The sequence below is a fragment of the Varroa destructor genome, unplaced genomic scaffold (assembly GCF_002443255.2).
Source record: "Varroa destructor unplaced genomic scaffold, Vdes_3.0 BEIS01000006.1, whole genome shotgun sequence".
NCBI classification, from domain to species: domain Eukaryota; kingdom Metazoa; phylum Arthropoda; class Arachnida; order Mesostigmata; family Varroidae; genus Varroa; species Varroa destructor.
This window is the reverse complement of record NW_019211459.1, coordinates 9,377,368-9,391,153: the sequence shown is the minus strand read 5'-3', so window position 1 is coordinate 9,391,153 and position 13,786 is coordinate 9,377,368. Positions and strand designations below refer to the sequence as shown.

Sequence of the window (13,786 nt, the reverse complement as noted above, 5' to 3'; positions counted from 1 at the left end):
ATCGCGCCTTCCGACAGCAAAAACAGCATCAGTTATCTCACTCAAGCCCTAACAGTTTACTTTTTAGAGGAATATGTTTGCAGAACACAAAGACGGGGACAGCATTTCAAATGAATACCCGTATCCGCGGCTCAATCACTCGACAGGCGACGCAGACGTCTCAGGAGTTGAAGGCTGATTAAGACGAGACGCTGAAAGCGAGAGATACCGAGAGAATGAACGACGGCAGGAGGGGGACAAATAGCTAAAACTCAAAATGTAACAAAGGCGCCCAACCGAACGGAGAAGTAAGGAAAAGAAAGGTGAGTGACTGAAACGATCACTGGTAACGCCAATGAACGCCGAATCGAAAGATCAGAGATCGCTGCTATCAGGCTTCTTTTCTTTCTGGCCTTTTGCCTGTGATCACTTCCCCCATTCTTTCCTGCGATGCGCTGTTCCGACGCTGGACTTCGTCTTTCATCGTTGCTGTCTCACCGCGGCCGCTAGCCAATTGCCTTTCGAGCCGTTGTCCTTCTGATGCTCCTGAAATGCTCGATGGCCGGCTCTCAGTGTAACACAACGCCATGTAACAATACTAGCAGCATTGGCCGCAGCGGGCGACAGTGATTGGATTGCAACAAATAGCATTAAGCGATTATCGTCATCGGTGACACTGGCCGACGAATGTCGCTGAAATCTGTTGTAATGTTTTGACACCAGCCGAAAAAGTAGTACGGACAAAGCGACTCTAACGACAAATGGCTAGGCAAAGTAGCGACCAGGTTGAACCTATCGAATCATACATCATTTTGGCAATAAACCCACTCGCTTGTGTCCCCTGAAAGCTTGTGCGTATCCGGAGCGTATGTGAGACTCGAGTTGCCAATGGAAGTTTAATAAAAATATACTTCTTTACGGCTCAGTGTATGTGGTTCATTCAATTGTCTGTCATACATACAGATTCAATTTTTAGCCCGACCAGTCCTCGTCTAACAGGGGCGGAAATGCTACGTAACGGTTTGATCAGACGAAACCATCCCTTGGAATCTGTTTATGATGTACGAGTAATTCTAACAAAATAAGAACGCTTTCTAGATCAGACTAAGTTGCCATAGAGAAATATATATAGAACTTGTTTGTAGTCCGAGCGGCGTAGGTCGAGCCTCAACGTCTCTCAGAACAGCGTCGTCGAGAGAACGGACGACGGGTAATTTTTGCTCGGTTAATGCACTACGCCTTGTTTCTTTGGCGTCTCTTTTCCCGTCTATCCGTATTCGCGATAGCGTGCCAATGTCATTTTCTGTGTCCTACAAAAATTTGTTGCCAATCACACCTTCACACAGAACTTTAGCAGAAACGATACGTCTTAAGCTAGTAAACGTCCTCCTCGAAGCTGTCTACCAACAGCTGCAGGATGAAGATCTTCTTGACGCTACTACCCTGGTAGTGCTCCAATTTAGCGCTGATCTATAAGCAATATTTGGACGTTGTGGCAGGCGATAGGCGGCTTCTGCTGGCGGATAAAAATGTTAACGTTAGACTCGCTTTTTGCTGACGCGACTCTTACTCAAGCCACTGCTTCTGGATCTAACATTGTGCGATGTTACTTCTGCATATTGATCGCCTTTCGTGATGTCCAGCTCACTTTAACGTCTGTTTTCATAATCGACAAACAAAAACCGAGAGATTTGTCGATTTCAAACGTCAACTCGAAGTGCCCACAGATGCTCGCCGGTTTGCGAAGAGCGCGGTCCCCCGAATTTTCGCCGATTCCCTTCTTCGCTAAATAGATGTAGTGGGCCATTTTTCGCCGGTTATCAAGATTTCTGTCAACAATCCACAGGCAGAAGTAAACAATAGAGAATAGAGCGCGCAGCAAAAGCTAAAACGACAGCTAATCTTGTTGTACTGATCACTTTCGAAAGCAACATTAATGTAGTTGATCACTGACACACCAAGCGAATGGCGAACTTGTACTAGAAACTGTGGCTAGCGTTTGTTGAACCCGTTGCGATGCGATCGCTGTGAATTGCTTAGAAGTTCTACTTAAAAGGATAATAAAGTTTAAGTAGCAGGCAAATTAACAACGGAACGGTGTTCATTGAATGTCGTGGAGGACGCGTGTAATCATCCATTTAGCAGCAAACGTGCGTTTTAGATGTGGAAATTCATGCCCAGATTAGCTCTACCCAGATAGAAATAGTCGTCACAGGAGCTCACGGCAATCGAAGCAGTGCACCGGTAAGGACGGTCGGGATGAAGCTGCTGCGCCCGAGAACTACTTGCTTACCAATAAAACCAATGAAATCATGCTCAAAATGAGAACGACTTTTGAGAGTTTCCAACACTGCACCGCTTATCCGATGTCTCAGTTCGACGATACTATAAATACTTATATGTTGATATAAAAGTGATAAAAAAGGAAAAGACGCGGACGAATCCGGAGACGGGGTGGGTTTTACTGTAAATCTTTCCCTGTGTCGATTCATGGCTGAGGTACAGCATGGAAGCAACGGAAAGCGTTCTCGGTTCAACGGAAATAGTAGTCGCCACAGAAAGACGGCAGACAAAAAGGTAAGCCAGGCAAACCTTACCTACAAATAATGCTTAACTGCGATTAATGGACCATGGACATTGCTGGATATACTGTAACATTTCACTAATTGCTATCAGGAAAGTTCCATTCGCGTGATGAGGAGCTCTCATCATGTTTCTCGACGCATGATGAATCAATCGGTTCTAGAGGCCTGGGCCTTAGTTGCAGCTGTCGACACATCCACTAAATTATTTTGCACAAATCCGTTAGTCTTTATAATGAATGGGCTGATTCGTGTACCTTACAGGACAGACTAAATAGTGAAAATGCTCCGCGAGACGATGAAGAAGTTAAAGAAAACAGCTGATGAACAAAGAGAACAATGCAACATCTTGCTATCCGGCCTTTTGCCTTTTATTCAGTCACAGCCTTACAAGATTCATTCGGCCTTATACCGTTAAGTGGCCCATGATAGCCGCCGCAGAGCACTGGCTGCTATCGCCTCTGACGGCAGGGTGACTATGAACTCGTTCGAATTAGAGCGCTCTTTATGTCTCTTCTTTACTGTCGTTCTGTTAACCGATGATTCCCGTTTGCCATCATCACATCCTACTTCCGGTGACATATCCGCTCCGTCTATTCAAATCCGTGGTGACTGGAGTGGCTGCTTAGGAAATAAAAAAAAAAGTGCATAAAGATCTTCAGGAATCAATTAACACAAAACAGTGCATCAGGCAGTAGGGTGGGCTGGTCGACGGTACGGTACGGTGCCAAGGAGATTGCTGTTGCTGCTGCTGCTGGGGCTTCCCGAACGAACCCAGATAAAAGACAATAGTTGCCATATTCACTCCCCATTCACAGCTACCGACCCAGGTCCCATTCTCCCAACGAAGCGATCGCTTGATGACGATAAGACGACGATGCTCTGTGGTTGGTAAAAAGTCTGTAGTTTAGAAACAGCAGCAGCAATGCCAGCGCAAGAAGAAGATTACGCGGAGTCGTGGGGCTAGTTGGATCCGGGAAATGGGGGTGCAGCGTTTAGGGGAGTTGAGCCGAGGTAGAAGCCAGTGCGCTGTAAGCCAAGCATCCGCTGCAACGTCGTTCGCCTAAGACAGTTACCGAAGAGAAATATATGGAATACACACCAAGTACAACCGACTAGCGGCAAACGTCCAAAATATTGCGATAAAAGAAACACTGGTCAGTGATGGCGCGAATAAGTGTTTTAAAAGGTGACTGAAGTAACTGCTTTTGGAATAAAAAGGTTCTTATCACCAACTACGACCGAACCTCCTCGTATATTGAATTAAAAGGTGCAACGGGTATTCTTGTATTGACATTTAGATGTTAGAAGTGTGTAACTGTCATCCAGCGGGAAATTTTAAAAAATGGGCAAGGTTTGACGGCACAGCGGGCGTTGCCAGTAGACGGCAATCTTCCTTACCCAATCTTTCAGAAGTGGCGCAAGAATTACAAAGGCGACGTGCAACCCCATCTAGCTTATCACAGTGCTCTCCGTCACAGACCGGCGTTACCGTCACTTAGGTGTTTTATATAAATCCTGGTTCGCGCGAGCCCTCGTAAAAAAGCTTTCCGAACGGCAACACATTGAAATGATGATGGCAGTCCTTAAACAAGACTTAGTTTTTGTACGTTCTATTCACAGAATTTCTGATTTGACTACGAGGAGAAAACGCTTTAATTCTCTTTCACTTTATTCGAAAAATCACGATTGTCGTTTTTTTTGCGCTTGGCCTTCCTTAATAAGGATTGTTGCGCAAGACTACACAGTGTCAATGATTTTTCGGGCAGAGTTAGCTACAGCGCTTAACAAATAACACAAATGCAAGGCAGCCATTACATTTTAAATAAGGTAAATATTATCGGTTTACTTCATCATCCTTTCCCCCTGCTTCGTCGAAGCTCTCGTAGCGAAAGAGCAGGGTATATTTGTGGGGCGGTTTGAGCAGTATAATCGCTAGAAAGAAGAGTATTTCAAGGTTCAAGCAACGGAGTATTTGCCAATGGAAAACGAAAAAAGCATTTTGGGGAAAAGGCTCGACCCACGGAAACAAGTTTCCTTAGATTGTAGTCGGGAAGATTATCGAGAATAGAGTACAGAGGGAGTCTTTGCTTTTGCTGATAGGGAATACGGTTGTCCCACGCAGAGTCAGGACCGAGTTGCAGTGCTTCGCTCGGATGCTACCCTTGTTTCTTAAGTACCACTTCTTGAGTGCATTTACCCCATTTACTATCGACGAAACAAGACGGTTTACACATCTGCGGTCCCCGCAGATAGGCCCAACCATGCCCGTCGACCACGCCTGCCATCGACTAAGGCAAAGCTCCGCGGAAGCTACTTGGCCTACATATTTGCAACTGTGAATATTCTCACAGTCTAACAACAACCTGCAACAAGGATTCATCCCTCTGAATGAGCAAATTTTGTGTCTGCATAGTAGAGTTAGGCTTTTAGTTGCATAGTAAGAGTGAGTGTTTTGTGAGAGGGATATAGATTTAGATGATTTTATGATGTGATGACATAAAGATAAAATTGAAACGATCTTCACCGCGCACCTTTTTGTACACCGCTATACATACGTTGCTAATATACGCGGAAATACTCTGTTGAACTCGACGCATGCGCATTGCTCAGTGTATCGGATCGCCAGCTAATGAGTGTCGATTTTTGTCTTCCCATCCAGAGCACGCAGCCTGTACGTTAATCATGTATGTTTTTCACTTACGTTCTGCTATACTCCGCCCTGCCCTTTGTAGCTTACCTGTCTCTTATGGGAAGAGTCTTGGATCTGTAATTCCTATCGTTGAACGTCGCCATCGCCAACAGCATCGCCACCATCTTGTGCTCTTAGATAGACTTTGCTCAGTACTAATCGTTACAAAGACGCATAGACATACGAGCATACTCGTATGGTCATCGTTACCGCCGGCAACCCGGTGAGTGGTTATCCAATCTTCGTCGTTTCAGGGGCCTTCATTGAATGTTAGAATGATCTTAGCCTTGATTGCCTCGTTCATTTTTGGTACTTGTTGGCCTTTCGCAGGTTTTCCTTTTTTCGCCTACCCCTGTCTAGATTTCTCCTTTAAAGTATGACTTAGCAGCACCGGCAGCAATGCCTGCACCAGCAGTAGCCGCAAAGCCGCAATCATACACAGTCCGTAAACGGCAAGAACAGGTCAAATTTCGAACAGACCTACTCGCATCCAATCGGTAACGGCAGTAGCAATCGTACTAACCGTAGTGCTACAGCAGTTTTTCTTCGGTATAGTGGCGGAGATGTACGAGTTTCTTAAGTGATAAGGCACCGTGTCGAAAAAACGACGACGACGACGCCCGCAAAAGACAGAAACAAGGTAGGTGGAACGGAGGGGGGAGAGGGAGCAGGTCTACTATTGTAGAAAACGATCATAGTGATCAACTAGAACGCACCCGTTCAAGCAAGTGTCCCTTTTTTTCGTACGTGTCTAATGTTTTATTACGAATGCGGCACTGGCGTTTACTGCAGCCGCGGGTGCTTATGTGGCCGCCGCTGCTTTTAGCGCGACCACCTCGCGTCGCTTATGATTGTAATTATCAGCTAGAGATCTTTTCTCAAACCTATTTCAAGGCTTCTAAAAGTTCCTGTTCTTTACCGTTCCTATTCGAAATGAATGCTCTTTTTTTAGGCCACTTTCATAGCTGAACCTATGTGCCTTAGTCATTAAATCGGTTCAGTCCGGCTCTCACATCCTACACGTAGGGCTAAGGAGAGTGTTCGGTGCACAACAGACAATATGCTGTCCTATGTATAAAACGAACGATTAAAATATGCCGAATTATTTTTGAATATCTAGCTTGTTACCGGCTATGGCTTTTGGGTCTGGCTGTAAAAGTCGACACCAGCAGCCATGTTAAAAATATCGCCCTGGAAGGATGAACGCATTGCGCGTCGAAGTATTTCCTGATATTTGTTCACGTGGAGTAGTCCAGAGACAGGCCGGCCCATCATCGCGACACGAGTGCAGCAAGAGCAGAGCGCCGCAGAATGGCAGTTGTGGTACCTGTGACCTATAGAGTTCAAACAGACGCCACCAGATCCAGTGGTGGCAAAAGCAGCGACACAGAGAACAAGACAAAGACGGGAAAGAAGAGGTTATGCCTCTTAATCTCGGTGATGATACACATCGGCAGGGGGGGGGGGGGGGGGGGGGGGGGGGGGGGGGGGGGGGGGGGGAAGTAAGGGGCGGGCGTAAAAGGGAGAAGATGAAGGAAGAAATAACGGGGATAAAGCGCGAAAAACCCAGAACGACATCAACGATAGATGAGTTCGAGAAAAGTCGAAGGAAAGGCAGAGGGAGCAATCGTATCAGCGAAGACGAAGAAGGAGGAACAAAGATGTAAGCAGTAACCCCCTCTCCCCCGCCCCGCACCACCCATATGTCGCTCTTAGATTTTGTGTATTAACTAAATGACGAGCCAGGCGGCCGGGCTAGAGCAGACATTCGTCATACTGCATTGCTCCTTCCCTTTCGCCGCCTCTCCCATTTGACTCACTCATACCCCGCAAGTACGATGCATAGCACGGTAGACAAGAGCCACGAGAATTGGTATCCGCTCATTATCATGAGGAACTGTAAGTTACAATCAAGGGCGTATTTACAGGAAAACAGTACAAGTTAAATGTAAGGCTATATGAGATAAATTATATTCAATGTGTTTTTGTTGAAGACATCACGCACGCTTACCGGAGCCGTGGGATTGGAGAAACACTAATGATTGATAAGAGTCCAGGTTGATAAGATCATACGTACCAAATCATGCATAGTTTCTGCTTTCTTATATTACGTGCACGACGGAAAGAGTCGGAAGGGGAGAATCAGCTGAACATAAAGCGGAAGGAAAAGAACAAGGGTACGCATACTGAGAGAATGAATTACCGCGTCACTCACAACGATGATGCTGGCAGTAGCGACATTAGCAACGATGCCGGTTCACTCTGACTATGACGGTCGGGACGGAAATTAGAATGAACAACTGGAAATCGAGATCCAGTGAGACCGCTCGCAAAGGACGCCACTTTAGCAGTACAAACCAACATTTGTAACATTGTTAAAACTTTTACTTTAACCGGTTTTAGTTGACGACGAAGCAGTCGAACCCGGCTTACTATGTTATCATAGCGGCAGTTTCGAGACGAACAAGCTCATAGAGCATTTGTTGTAGTTTCCTGAACCGATGTATTAATCTGATGCTTGACAAGAGCCGATTAAACAATTTCAAACCTACTGAATGGCTTCTTCGTCAGCGTGTATCTGGCTAAGTGACTCCGAGGCCGTGGGATGTGCTGAAAACATAAAAGGCTAGAAAAATGAGTGAAAAAAAAATACTAGAAGAAGTAACCAGGGAAAAGGGGTATTCTCATCGGTCTTAGGACCAGACACTATATGAGGCGCGTTATACATACGCGCATAAATATGGTTAGATGGATACAGAAGGAAGATACGGTTTCTTCTGGATGGCTAATAGGAAGTAAAAAGCCTTTAAGCATTGGTTTGGGAACAATCTCTGCTTTTAAAAAGTTACTTATATTTTAAACTTTGTTATTTCAATGGATGCTTCAACAGTGCTGATCATCACGGGCGAAACAGAGATTGATAGATAAGCAACTGTATTTTCGGGTACTACATGGTTATCCGAAGGTAGGCCTATTACTCCTACGTGTGAAGTCTAGAACGCATAACATTGCAACGAAATTGGGTTGGTCCCGGCCATTAACAATGCTTTGCTATCCTGGTCACGGTTCACTGTTCCTGCAATGGAGTGCCAACCTAATTTAACTCTATAGCTGATCATGTATATCAAGCTTTTTGGTGTGATTTCTGGCCAATTCGACATTGGTGTTTGCGGACAAATTTTCGTATCCGAAAGAATGTCAGTTGTTAAGATATTGAAATCTATATTATTAACAGCAATGCCTTTGTCTAAACAAGTTAAGATGTCGCACTATACCCGTATTTAGTGTCGACTATCCAGGCATGGGTGATGTGTGTTCTATCAAAGGTCTCTCTTCGGCGGGCAAGACACTAGAAAGTATCATTTTTGTTTATCAAGCCGTTCCAGGCCGATTTTCCAGTTCCTGTTCGTATTCAATAAAAATCGTTCAACTGCCCCGTTAGTACTTGAGCTATATACCCAAACTAAACGCAATCCCATATCATTTTTATCTTTTCATTAACTACTATGTGATTAATGTGTCCACTTCGCTCGGTCCTATTTGGTCACCCTTCACTGTAAATAAACCCATGAAAAATTTGTTGGCATGCACCATGGCCGGTTTCAGTATCGTACAATGTGTAGAGCTCCTTCACTGCTCACGGCAGAAAATTTTGTGTGCGGCACTTTTTCGACGAGGTCCACACCTCGTCTGTTCGCGTTTATTGGTTCGTTGATGGAACATGCCGCCATCGTAGATGTTGAATACGGTGTGAAGTATGAAAACTAGCTACACTTTTTTAAAGTGTATGCGTGGCCGTTTGCTTACATACGCCTTGTCTGATCTCCAGATAGATTATTATTACTGTGTTATTTATCTAATTCATTTTACGTCATTGACGTACATCTCTCATTATAATTTGGCATTTTTTGGATAGAGTTAATGAATGCAGACAGGAGTTTCCAGATAGTACAACGTTCACATAGGGATATACAATGAATAGAAAAATTGGATCCTTGTTAACAAATTTGTCGAGGGATACGATATAATTATAACACGATAAGCTATATTTGTAACAATTTACACATTGGCAAAAAGTACCTGCGATGTAGGTCCACAGGTAGGTCTGTAAACAAATTGATTGAGGCTGGCAGGCCAAAGAGTGCTGTAATATATGGGTGAACATAGTTTTCTATTTGTCAAACATCGATTCTACTTACTTTTGCTATTCTATCATGTGTAGCACGGGAACTCTTTTTATCAATACATCGCAGCGTTGTCGTGATACGCTGGGACTGTGAGCTCATCTTCTTCACCGTCTAGAGCAAATACGAAAGGCACTCAGAACCGAGGGCCAGCTAGCTTTCAAGTCGACTCTTAGGGCCAACTTTTAATACGAACTAATAAAAGCTACGAACGTGAGTTGCATCGTGCACTTACCAATTCTGTTTTGTGCGTTTCAACACCGTGTGGCACCAGGCTGCTGTGGTCGTATCAACCTCAACAGCTCACCAACGCCTGACCACGTTTCGCGTGTTCGGCCTCTAACTCAACCCGGCGACAGGGACTGCCCCGGGTCGTTGCGCCTGCGGATCCCGATGTCGACCACGACCGTAAATGCAATTTCGCGAATCAATTCCCGCGCATTTCGTTCTCAGTGCTACGGCTACTACTAGTATTACTAACAAAAGTAATAGTACCTCTAGCTCAGAACTTGTACCATCTATTTTCATTGTCGTCGTTTTTCATTTTGGAACCGACGCGATGGCGCCGACTGAGACCTAACCTGAAAAAAAAGCTAAAAGTGGAGTAGCAACAGCAGCAGATCCACATCATAATGGAACCGCAGCCTAAGAAGAGGTACGACGCCATCTCTTGATGAACTAACGGCGGCACCAGCACTTAGAGAAGGGCTTAGGTTTAAAGAAAAAAAGAAAGAAAAAGCCCACGATAGTTCTCTGAGCAAGTAAAAAGTAGTGGATTATGATAGCCCATGCATTTTTGAGACGTAGCCAAGCTGGTCATTGATGAAAAGGTAAAACCGTAATATTGAAGGATTGTATTATATTTTAATCCGTAGGTATGCGACACAGATCCGCTGGAAGAGTTTTCTGGGCCACTAATTGCTCACATTTTCATCGGCAAAGGTGGTCCCGTTGAGGTCAGCACGGCCTGAATATACGTCTAAAGTTAGATCTTTGATTAGTAGACAACGTAGAGTTTGCAACCAGTATTGCAAGAGTTAATATCAAACGTTCATGTGCCCAGAATATCTTTGCGCATTTAAGAATATAATAAAAATAAATAAGATAAATACGTAATTTTAAAAAAATGTATAGAAAAACCTCCTGCGTGGTTCTTCGTTACTTCATTAACACCAACTTACAACAGCTATCCCATATTATCGAACAGCGTACGTCCTGACCTCTAGATCGGATAACTAAACGGACAATAAAGCCAGATCAGACAAGTGGCAGATTGTCTCTGCGGTGATCTCACAACCCGATATTAATACCGAAAGGCGAAAGTGTATCAACGGATTTCTACTAAGCGCTAATAAGCGTCGAGCGATTACTCGGATATCGTCTGCCGTGCGACATATTGACAGAAGGACAGAATCCGGTGGATCGGACGATCAGGGCCGTTCAGCAGACATTTAGGACAAACGCGAAGAGGAGACGCCAAGCACCTGTTAGCATCTATAACGTCTCGACACGCGGACGCGAATAATACGGGCACATGTCAAGTGTAAGCTGCCGTCAAGCTTGCAGCAGCGGTAGAAGAAAGGTCAAATGGACCAAACCCTGAAATACATCTGTTACTCCAACGTACATGCGTCATAAAAAATGGCGATAATTATAAGGCTCGATTAATTATTACTGTCATGGCAAATGGGCATAACGATGCTAAAAAAGGCCCTTGGCTCGTATTTCTTCGATTCGTGTTTACATTATGAAGGTAGAAATAGCCTGCTGTAGCCTGAGGCCCAATCTATGTATGTATGATCAGTGACGTCTGATTTTCCCGCTCATTGGTAAGCTGCGTTTCTGCGAAAGAATAGATTCTGCGACATTTTCCTAGAACAGGACTTGTCGCTACAAGTACAAAATATAATATTATATTATTATGAAATAATAATAATATCACAGTGGGGGTATTTTTCGGAAGGTGCTAACTAACTTATTTAGCACAATGAGACTGCTGTTTACAAACCGTAGTATACTGTCGAACGCATTGATATCATTTGCAAGTCTTGCCGTTAGAAAAAAAAAGCTTCGAATTTTGTGTAATAACTTATGAGCATTAAGTCCTTTTTTCCCCTATCAGGAATCACCTTTCGGAGTCGGATTGCCCTAGTCAGAAGAGAATCGTTCTACGTAACTAGGAAGGGCCCTGTTAACCTAATGCGTTGTCTATGGATATTCGCCGCCATATATTTTCGCTGTCCAGAGGGATCATGATTACAAATACTGTGGCTGTCATTATTATTATTACTACGATTACCGCGACTATCCATAGAGCATCGACTTGATTCCTGTTGCATAGTCGTGATCAGAGCTTGACGCCGCGGTTTTACCCTATCGTGTCGGCTGAATCTGAGTGTTCGGCTTAACTGTGTCTACCGCACCTCCTGATTCCCAGAGGTGACCAATCAGCATCCGAGACTTGGCAATGTGCCAGCGCATCTGTAACTGTCCGATGTTCGCCCTGCGATGCAAATTTGCTCGATGTGTTTCATCATCCTAAACTTCCAAATTTCTACATAGAGTGAGGCTCAACGGCATTTTTTTCTAACAAATATACCCTAACAAAGCTGTCGCCTACAAACGAAATTGTGCACTTTTATGAGATTCATATCCGTTACCAGCAGTATCTAGCCGACGAGTGTGGGGTCTTCCACGTCCCATCGGGGGATCGGGTAGCTGGCGGCTTGTCTATGCTTAGGAGGTGTAGGATGAGGTGTGAGAGTGACTTTCGCATCGTTCGTCTCACTGTCACTGCGGTCGTGAAAAGGCCAAAGCCAGCGTCGGGGCCAGACGTACTTGTGCTTTTTCAACCTCCTTAGCTACCACATCCTGCTTCCTGCCAACTCACTCTGCTCCTTCAGATATTATCTGCGTGTTTTGCCTCCGCCAAAACCCCTAGCCGCAAACGCCCCCGCGCACAGGTCCTTTCCGCTGTTTTCACCACAGTGGTTGCTGCTGTTGCTGCTTTCAGAGCTAACAACGATAGCTAAGCGGACAGATTACCATAAAAAGGACATTTTTTCCTGGTGGAGCCCAGCCACAGTCCAGCTAGTCATCATGTGGGAAGGCGAGCTAGCGGGAAAACGGTAGCAGCTAGCGGTAGCGGCCGATGCCTAGGAGCTAACGTCGGCGTCACCATCACCATCTTCGTCTTTGCATGCAGCAATTACCACTCCCCCTATAGAATCCATGTGGCCGACCAGTTGGCGTCGGGTTTCGAGCAGAGCACAGAACGAAAAATGGGCGATGGACAAGAGAGGGCTAGCGTTTCGGACGCTATAGATTGGAGGACTGCCGCATTGTTTCTAATCTAGTGTAGCTGTGCATGCTTGCTCGTAGATTGACCGAGTGTCTGTCTGTGTGCTCATGCAATGCGCAGGACAGTCAGGTATGCTTTATGTTGCGAACGAACACTGCACCAACAAAGAAAAGCTGAGAACAATATAAAAAGGAAATATGGAGATGTAGGCGAACAGGACGATCATCGTCGCGCCTACTTTGTATATCAAGGATCTTGGTAAACCACCTTTGACAGATCTGTTTGCCAATGTCAACGATGACGGTAGTGGCTCGAGACGAATTGTATACTAATACGGTGGAGGCAGCGCCACCAATTTCCGCTGTTGAGGTTATTATCGTTGACTCTGAAACAATAGCTTGCAGTCCCTCGAAAATTGTACGCCGGGACGAGCCGCTGACCGCACATGGTATTGTTTCAGGTGAGCGAAACCATATACAATGGTTAATTCGTGACATTTTTATCTGCTTAATAAATAGACGAAAATGATTTAGCCGTATGTACGGGCTGACGCTTTTCGCTTTCTAGACTCTGCGCTTGTCTAGCAGGTGGCGTAAATGGAACAAACGAGGGCGGGACATTTAGCTTGCAAACACAACGAGGTCACGTAGCGGGCAGCTGTTTTCTTCCCCAGATCACATTTTGATGTTTGTAACGACATACAATCGAACCCTAACACATTTAGCGTCAACAACGCATTCAGCTATTGAAATTGCCAACGTTCTCGTACTGATCTGTATACGATAGTACAGGTACGATTACGTGACAAGAACAAAGTTCTCTCCTGATGTGACAGCTGACCAACTAGACAAAAAGGGGTCATATAATAATATACGATTATACGTGATTGATTATTTCGCAGGTAACGTAATCGACGCATAAAGTTGATCGTCAACTTATAAGGGACAATATCACGTTGAAGTAATACGTTTATTTACGTATATTGTGTACGTATTGTATCTGCGCTTTGGCAGACTTATTTCGTGTATTATGTGCAGTACGGGCGAGC

The 13,786-nt window shown here is 44.8% G+C and overlaps 1 protein-coding gene across 25 annotated transcripts in view; it reads left to right on the top strand.

Moving 5' to 3' along the window:
* LOC147754830 (uncharacterized) overlaps window positions 1-13,786 on the top strand; it is a 141,078-nt gene that overhangs the window by 1,417 nt on the left and 125,875 nt on the right. For 14 of the 25 annotated variants that reach the window (XR_015329797.1, XR_015329804.1, XR_015329805.1 and 11 more), the window contains exon 2: window positions 68-302. The exons of 5 other annotated variants lie outside the window; for them this stretch is intronic. Coding sequence is in view for 1 of the 20 variants with exons in the window: in XM_086992299.1 (XP_086848425.1) it covers window positions 2,486-2,556 (71 nt within the window). In the remaining 19 variants the exon portion in view is untranslated. 6 more of the 25 variants (XR_015329785.1, XR_015329788.1, XR_015329801.1 and 3 more) reach the window with 5 other exon arrangements.